This window comes from Neovison vison, chromosome 3, assembly GCF_020171115.1.
Source record: "Neovison vison isolate M4711 chromosome 3, ASM_NN_V1, whole genome shotgun sequence".
Classification (NCBI taxonomy): domain Eukaryota; kingdom Metazoa; phylum Chordata; class Mammalia; order Carnivora; family Mustelidae; genus Neogale; species Neogale vison.
Window position 1 is genome coordinate 28,553,843 of NC_058093.1, and position 8,770 is coordinate 28,562,612.

Genomic DNA, 8,770 nt, shown 5'->3' on the forward strand with positions numbered 1-8,770 from the left:
CACAGCCCAGTGGGTTAGATGCTATCACTGGCCTCATTTTACAGATGAGTAAACCAACACTCGGAAAGGGAAAGTCACTGGCCCGGAGTTGCTGGGCTCACTCAGTCTCTAACCACTGCTTTCCTGTGCCTCTCTCCGTGTATAACAAGCCGCTGCTGGTTTTAGCATCACCGGGCCAGGAGTCACCGCATTCTTCTCCAGCATGGGAAAGAGAGAAGTGACAAAGAAGGTTTGCTAAACAGTTGGACTTGAAGGTTCTTTCCTAGGGGTAAGCAAGTTTGTTGCAGGCTTCGAGCGCTCCGTGGGTCCTGGGATGCAGGGGGCAAGAGGCCTAGTGGGGGGGTTAGAGGCATGGCTTGCTGGAGGGAGAGGGAGCTTGGGAGGGAGCCGTGAATCAGTGTTCACTGTTCTGCCTGTATTTATCCTTTCCACGGTAATTAACAACAAATGTACATTCTCAGTGTCACTCAACTCTGCTTTCGAAAATGTGTTTGGACTTGGATAAGATGCGAATTTTTCCCAAAAGCCTTTCTTTCCAAATTAGATGGTCTTGGCTCCAAAAGTGGCCAGCCATACACACCCAATCCCAAGTGTACAGGCCAAAAAAGGGCTCTGGGGGTGCATGGGGTGGGGACAGGAGGCATTAGGTCCAGGATCACCAGAAGCTCAAGTTCCATCTCTCTCATCTTCATGAGCTGCTCTCCTTGGAGATGGGAGAAGTGTTCAAAAGCAGGAGGGCTGGGGGCTCCCGAGCAGGGGGCAGCCCGAGGCAGCTAGGGTATGGGGACAGTCAGACCAGGCTGCTGAAAGAGCCAGGGTCTGCTGAGACCAGGGCAAAGATGACAGAAATCCATGCCGTCCTGGTTAAACCGCTGCCTTGGCATGGGCCTCCGTTTGCTCCTCTGTGAAATGGAAAGATTGGCTAGAAAACACCACAGGTCCCTTACCGATATGAAACTCTACCAGGTCAGAAAATAACTCACGATCCAAGAGCTGACCTGAGAATTAATTATTCAAGTTATCAAAAGCATCCAGCAGCCTGAGGACTCCACCCTCGAGTTGAGCAATGTAATCCACCGCTCACTTCCTCCACTCTCTTCTCACCACCCCGCCCTGTCAGTCAGACACATCTGCCCTCCTGGACGGGTCCCACAGGTGAAAGGCCCAGACGCCTGGTAAGTCTTGGAACACCCACCCTTCTCACCTTCCAGAATGTCTCTGTTCTCTGACCCCCTTGACACCCAGCCCCCAATGACCCCAGACATCTCTCCCCACCCCGGGGTGGGCTTCTTTCCTCTTAAGGCCTCCTTAGATCCCCAAAGGGAGAGCTCCTGCCCCTCTTCCTTACTCCTCTCTCCAACAACCACTTAGGGCAACTCTCTGCCCAGCCCCTTCCCTTCCTGACTCAGCCAGGATGGACTAGGATGGGGTCCAAGGAAGGGCCAGACATCATCCAGGCCCCCTTCCCCTATATTAAATGCAAATATTGTAGATTATATTTATAGAGAGAAAGCATGCTAGAATTGTATTAAAATTCCTGAATTTTCTATTGTGATTGAAAAGATTGCCTTCAATGTTTGGGATCTTGTATGTCTCCGTTGTTTAGCATGTTTATAAAATGAATTAGAATCATCCCATCCATGGAGTTTCTGAATGACCGTGAGTCATTAGGGTCCTGCCATTTCACTCAATGAGGGAATCTCCCGCTTGTTCACCGAGAACATGACCAGGAGGTCGGTGGGAGTCAGCCAGTTTAAGGGTGTTTTGTTTATCATTCTTTCAAGAACTATTTCTTTCGTTCTGGCCCTACTGAAGAGATAAGAAAACAATGCACAAAATAGCAAACAATAGGAGTAAACTGTATGCAGTCTCACTTCATGAGATCTTGAAAGCTTAACTTACAAATATATTTCAAAAATATTTAATATAGGAGGTATGACTTTTTTTTTTTTTTAATAAAGCAGGTCTGTAGACTGTAAGTTGATCCACACCTACATGGAATCCGGGCTGTAGAATTTGTAGGCTCTGTGACCATGGGCTGATGTCTGAGCGCCTCTGTGCCTGTCTTCTCATCTGTAGTCAGGACTAATCATATCTATCTGTAACACTCCAGGGAGGTTATGTACCCCCGAGGCACAAAGCAGACCTCAGACAGGTCAACTCCCTTCCCTTAGTTTCTCCCTTTGACTGTCAACACATCCTCCCTAGAGACTGGTAAGCTGAAAAACCCACAAGCATCCACAAAGCATTGCCCCCCACCCCCGCCCCAGTGGCTGGAGGTCACTGCCCTGTCCTGTTTCTCTTGCCTGAATTCTCTACCTACTGTCCTGACTTTCAGGGTCTCCCTCTGGACCCTCAAGCACATCTTTCATGTCTGGGAGTAGGAGCTCCCCTATGTATCTCCAGCCCCTCCCCCACACAGCTGAGCACTGCCTTATTTAGAATGAGGACTTACCAGTGAAGTATGCTTGGCTGCTGTTGTCTCCTGATAGGGCAGTTTATGCTTCTGCCCTGGCCCTGCCTTCTCACGGTCAGTGTTCCTAAATACGGGCCTCTCCTCTATGGGCACAAGCTCTCTGTCCCATTATGCTCTGCTAAAAGTGGGCCTTCTCTAGGTCATTTCTTCCCTTGAGAGAATCTCTGATCATCTGTTCCCAGAGATGACCCATTCTTGACCTTGTGACTTCATCGGACAGAACCCTGGGATAAATATCCTCTTGACCGTGGGATGGCAGAACTAGTGACTTGTCACAGGTCTCACCAACAGCACTGGCTGAGTTGTATGGTGGCCTTTCCCATTATTACCTTATCTCCCTGGCTAGACATTCCCCAAACGCATCAGATCTTTCTAGGTTCACAGAGTCTCCATGGGCTGAGAAGCTGATTTAACTGGCCACAATCACCTAGACTAAGAATTCCGTCACTCCAGGGGAAAGGGCATTGCTTTTCCAGTTTCTCTTAACCCTATTCGGCTTTCTTCTTTGCTGTGTATGATTGAGAGTGACAGACCTCCCTCTGCTAAAGAGAAAAGCTTCTGGAGAGTTTCATTGTTGATGTGATTGTTTTACTATCTGAGTTTGCTTCTCAAAGGTGTCCCCCTTTGGTTAATTTTTTTCTAATTGAGATGGAATTCACACTCTGTAAAAGTCACCCATTCACAGGGTACAACTAGTGGTTCCTAGTATTTGCTATACAATCCTTCCACTGTCTAATTCCTGAATACTTTCATCAGCCTGGAAAGAAACCCCTCCCTCCAGCACCTGGCAACCCAGATCTACTTTCTGTCTCTACTGATTTGCCTCTCCTGTACATTTCACATACATGGACTTGTACAGTATGAAGCCTTTTATGTCTGGCTTTGCTTTTTTTTTTTTTTTTTGGCCTGGAATAATGTTTTCATGGTTCATCCACGTCGCAGCAGATGTCAATCCTTTATTCCTGTCGTTGGTTGGATAACAGCCTATGGTCTGTGTGCACCTCCATTAATTTCTCCATTTATCGGTTGATGTACATTTGAATTGTTCCCACTGTTCGGCTGTCACGCTGCTGTGAACATTTGTGTACAAGTTTTTGTGGAAACATAGGTTTTCCATTCTCCTGGGCATCTAGAAGTGAAATTGCTGGGTCATTGGTAACTATGTTCGACGTTTTGAACAACTGCCAAACTGTTCAAAGCAGCCGCTCCACTGGCGCATCTCCACGAGCAATATAAGAAGGGTCCCATGCCCCACATCCTCGTCAACAGCGTTACTGTCCCTCTCGTTTTATAATGATGATCCTATTGAGTATTGAAGTTATTCTGAAGCCTTAGTACTTTGTGTTTTTCTCTTTAACGCTGGTTCCGTTTTGAGGTGGGTTACCTCCTTGCATGTGGTCCCAGGACGGTCATACCTTGTCATAAAGAAATGGCACAGTACTGATGCATCTTGTGGTTCACAAGGAACTCACTTGGGAGCTGGTTTACTTTCATTTACATCCTCTTTGAAAACTGGGTAAAATTTCAGAGTGACTGCAGCTTCCCCTGAAAGCAGGCTTTGGGCTATCCCCAAAACAAGGGCCAAGCCAACAGAAGCGGGTTTACCTGGACTTCGTCTGGGGGTTCTGGGGAGTCAGGGATGGATGAAGGCACTCACTGGCAGGACAGAAAGTGTCCCCACCAGAATGGAAAAGCCACCAAAACAAGGATAGTGTGTCTCCACCCGTCTGCACCTCCTGATAGGGCACAGGTACCACTGCCTGCACCTGTCTGACCTGTCTTCTCCGCCTCTCCCACTGCTGGGAGCACTCTGGATTTCTCTGCTCACCTCCACGTGGCAGTCCATGGCTGTGACAGTCTGTCACATTTCACCCGCTTAGAGAATCAGTCAGCCACCCGTTTAGGATTTTTAATATACTTTTTTCAAACTGCACAAATATTCCCACAGCAGGTCTCCTGCATCCTGAAAGAAAAATGCTGGTCTGTAAATAAGCTTTCTTCTAGGTCCAGTATCCTGCAGCTGTATTGCTGTTATCACAAAATCTATTTTCCCACAAACTTCTTTTAATGACTTCCCAAAAGTGGGACAGAGGGGCTCCTCCCTCAGCTTTCTAGTCAAACCTCTATCTTTCTCTAGCAGTCAAAACCAGCTTCATCCCCCACATCAAGAACTGAACGGCACCTCCTATTTCTGACATTAAATCCAGCTTCATTAGCCAGAGAGGCTCACCACTGAAGAATCTGAGACATGTTCTGTAGGGATTGGGATTTCAACAATGTTTTGGGTGATGGTGATGTCATGGAAGGAGCTCAGAACCTCTTTGGCTTTGAGGGAACTATAGGTTTTGTGCAACGTGCCATTTATCACAAAATGTGGCTCATAACGTAGAGCCACAACTATTTCCTAATGTGAAGGTTGCTTCCGTGTAATATACAAGCCAAGGCAAGAATCCTGTCCGAGATTCATGGACAAATAGGCTAGAATCTGGGGAGAGATTATCGTGCAGTAACTCCCATCTCTCTTCTCTAGGCCAGGACTTAAGTTTGCCTCCAATATGGAAGACGTGGACTGGGAGGCTTACGGCTTGGAAGATCTCTTTGGTGAAAATTACAGTTACAGCACAGACCTGCCCTTCATTCCAGAAGGCTCTGCCCCATGCAGGCCAGAATCTCTGGAAATCAACAAGTATGCAGTGGTGGTCATCTACGCCCTGGTCTTCGTGCTGAGCCTGCTGGGAAACTCCCTAGTGATACTGGTTGTCCTATACAGTCGGCTCAGCCAGTCTGTCACCGACGTCTACCTGCTGAACTTGGCCATAGCCGACCTGCTCTTCGCCCTGACCTTGCCTATCTGGGCTGCCTCCAAGGCGAAAGGCTGGATCTTTGGCACACCCCTGTGCAAGGTGGTCTCGCTCCTGAAGGAAGTCAACTTCTACAGTGGTATCCTACTGCTGGCCTGCATCAGCATGGACCGCTACCTGGCCATCGTCCATGCCACGCGCACGCTGACCCAGAAGCGGCACTGGGTCAAGTTCATATGCTTAGGCATCTGGGCGCTGTCCCTGATGCTGTCCCTGCCCATCTTCGTCTTCCGCAGGGCCATCAATCCCCCCTACTCCAGCCCGGTCTGCTACGAGGACATGGGCGCCAATACCACGAGACTGCGGATAGTGATGCGGGCCCTGCCCCAGACCTTCGGCTTCCTCGTGCCCTTGGCGGTCATGCTGTTCTGCTATGGGCTCACCCTGCGCACGCTGTTCCAGGCCCACATGGGGCAGAAGCACCGGGCCATGCGGGTCATCTTCGCCGTCGTGCTCGTCTTCCTGCTCTGCTGGCTGCCCTACAACCTGGTCCTGGTCGCAGACACCCTCATGAGGCTCCGGGTGATCGGGGAGACGTGCGAGCGCCGCAACGACATCGGCCGCGCCCTGGACGCCACCGAGATTCTGGGCTTCCTCCACAGCTGCCTCAATCCCTTCATCTACGCCTTCATCGGCCAGAAGTTTCGCCACGGACTCCTCAAGATCATGGCCTTCCACGGGCTCATCAGCAAGGAGCATTTGTCCAAGGACGGCAGGCCTTCCTTTGTTGGCTCTTCTTCAGCAAACACTTCTACCACCTTCTGAGCCCCTGGGCCCTGCTGGAGCGCCTCGGGGCACCTCCCTCGCCGTCAGCATCCCATCCCGAGCCTCATGTCCACTGGTTGTTTCCAGTCTCTGTGTCAAGGCAGCTCCCAGCTGTGGTTACAGGAAGCTACTGGGGCCACGTCCTTTTCAGGCCCATTGGACGGTTTAGAAAGCCTGCCCTCGTTCCCCGCACCTCCCTATACGTCCTATGCCAGCTGCTAGAGCTCAGTCCATCCTAGCACTGAGCTCAAGCACTCTGGTGTCCGGGGCAGTTAAAGACATTCGAAAGGCATCCTTTCAGGGGACGACAGAAAGTTCCTACCGTTAGTGTTAGCCACTAGTGGCAAACAGCAGTGGTTGCTTTCCCGACTCTCCCTTTCTTGCTTGCTGGCAAAGCCCACCTCCCTTGAGGGAGGCCGAGAAGGACAGACACTCACTTTCCCAGACTCCCTTAGCTAGGAGTGGCCCTGTCATCCACTTCTGACTAGTAAGGTTTCAGGGCAATAGTGTGCTGGTGAAAAGAAGTCCAGGTTTGTAGCATTTACCAAGTTGCCTGGGGCAAATGCTGCCACCACAGCGATGTCAAAAGTTTTCATGTGCTTAGCAACTAGGTCACAAAAATTTAAGAAATGTAATGGGCTGCTTTCACAAGCAGGTACAAACTGGCTTCAGGGCACCATTGCTTAAGAGGAAGTCTGCTGGGTCCAGGGACTCCTGGGAAGTATTCCTGATTTAAAAAGAGAGAGAGACACACACACACACCCACGTATCCTTGGTTCTTGCCTTTATGGTTCTTCCCAGTATGGTTGTGGGATATGATGTGACAAAGAGGCAAAAATTGTGTTCAACACACTTAGGCAGATGGAGTGGATGAGAACAAAGAGCCCAGAAAAAGACCCAAGTATAAATGGTCAATGATTTTCAACAAGGGTTACCAAGACTATTCAATGGGAGAAAGGATAGTTATTCAACACATGGTGCTGGGCAAACCAGTTATCCACATGCTCAGGAATGAACCTAGTCCCTTTCCTCATACCATATACAAAAGTTAACTCAAAATGGATCATAACCTACACAGGAGAGCTTCAACTATAAGTGTTTATTAGAAACATAGAAGAAGAGTTTTATAACATTGGATTTGGCAGTGATTCCTTGGATATGACACCCAAAGCACAGGCAAGAAATGAATAAGTAGATAATTGGATTTCCCCAATGTTAAAAACTTTGCACGTCCAAGGACATGATCAAGAGAGTGGAAAGGAAAATCATAGGATGGGAGAAAATATTTTTGAATCAAATTTTATACAGTTTACTCTCCACGATACAAATAATTCTTACAATTCAACATCAATGACAACAACAACAAAGACAGATAATAACAAGTGTCAGCAACGATATGGAAAAAGTGGTGGGACCCTGGTGCACCGTTGGTGGAAAAGTAAAGTGGTGCAGCCGCCATGGAAAACAGCACCTCAAAAGATGAAACAGAACCACTGTATGATCTGGCACTTCCACGTCTAAGTGTACAGTGAAAGCAGTGACCTGAGAGCAGAGACTCAAACAGTACACTAATGTTCATGGCAGCATCATTCACAGCTGCCAAAAAGTGACAATCACGCAATGCCAATCAGTGGATGACGGACCAAAAAATGTGGGGTACGCAGGCGACGGAATATGGTTCCGTCTTAAAAATGAACGAGTCTCTGGGATATGCTACAACAGGGATGAACCCCGAAAACATGATATGAAGTGGAAGAAGCCGGGCAAAAATAGTGTATGATTCCACTTTTTAGAAGTACCTACAATAGTCAAGCTCATAGAGACAAGAAGTCCAACAGTGGTTACCAGGTCCAGGCAGAGGAGAAAGTAGGAAGTAGTTGTTTAATGGGTACACAGTTCAGTTGGGGGCGATGGAAAGTTTCTGGAGATGGATAGTGGTGATAGGGGTAGGACAGTGGGAATGTGCTTAATCCCACTAAACAGTACACTTAAAACTGGTAAAAAAAAAAAAAAGTGGTCAATTTTATGTTGTGTGTATCTTCCTGGAAAGGAAAAAAAAACAACAACTAGTTCCCAAACAACAAATTTCAGCAATTGAACCTGTAACTTCTTGTTCGAGTAGATAATTAAATGTCTTTTTTTCTTTGTACAAGCCACTTAGAGTTGTGTATTTCATTACTTGTGATCAAAAGCATCTGAACTGCTACAGGCAAGGGTGGGCAGAGGTCCTGAATGTAGATTTATTTACAATAATTAAATCCCTTCTCTGCTTATTGGGTGCACAGAGAGACAAGGATTGAAATCGAGAGAGAACCCAGCCTTTCTACTTCCTTCACCCCTAGCCCAAATCTGTGGCCACTGGACATGTGTTATGGAAGGAGATGTGTCCCAGGATCACAAAGTGTTTCTTGTGTCTTTGGGTGAAACCAGAGTCCTGAGTACCAAGGGTCAGTGTGTTTTACCAAATCAGCAGTATTGGGGAGCAGGAAGCCAGACAGCTCTGCTGAGCTCAACCAGCCACCCCTACTTTGAGTCTCCACTCTCTTCTCTCTCCCACTCAAAACACACTCACACACACACACACACACACACACACACACCCGACATGCAGGACCATCAAAAGCACACCTTGCAGAATAGGGACATGGTATCCAGGCAAAACCAAGGA

General features: G+C 48.1%; 1 protein-coding gene across 2 annotated transcripts; it reads left to right on the plus strand.

Moving 5' to 3' along the window:
* The first annotated feature begins 220 nt into the window (after window positions 1-220).
* On the plus strand, window positions 221-8,196 carry CXCR2 (C-X-C motif chemokine receptor 2). 2 transcript variants are annotated; one of them, XM_044241582.1, is made up of 2 exons: window positions 221-268; window positions 5,007-8,196. In XM_044241582.1, exon 2 carries the CDS (start codon window positions 5,032-5,034, stop codon window positions 6,100-6,102), a length of 1,071 nt encoding a protein of 356 aa, XP_044097517.1. In that variant the 5' UTR covers window positions 221-268; window positions 5,007-5,031; the 3' UTR covers window positions 6,103-8,196. The 2 variants fall into 2 exon arrangements, with proteins under 2 accessions (XP_044097517.1, XP_044097516.1); XM_044241581.1 differs by lacking the exon at window positions 221-268 and adding an exon at window positions 1,134-1,175.
* Window positions 8,197-8,770: the final 574 nt, after the last annotated feature.

Coding starts and splice junctions, on each gene's coding strand:
- CXCR2 (XM_044241582.1), top strand. CDS start 5,032: ATGGAAGACGTGGACTGGGAGGCTTACGGCTTGGAAGATCTCTTTGGT.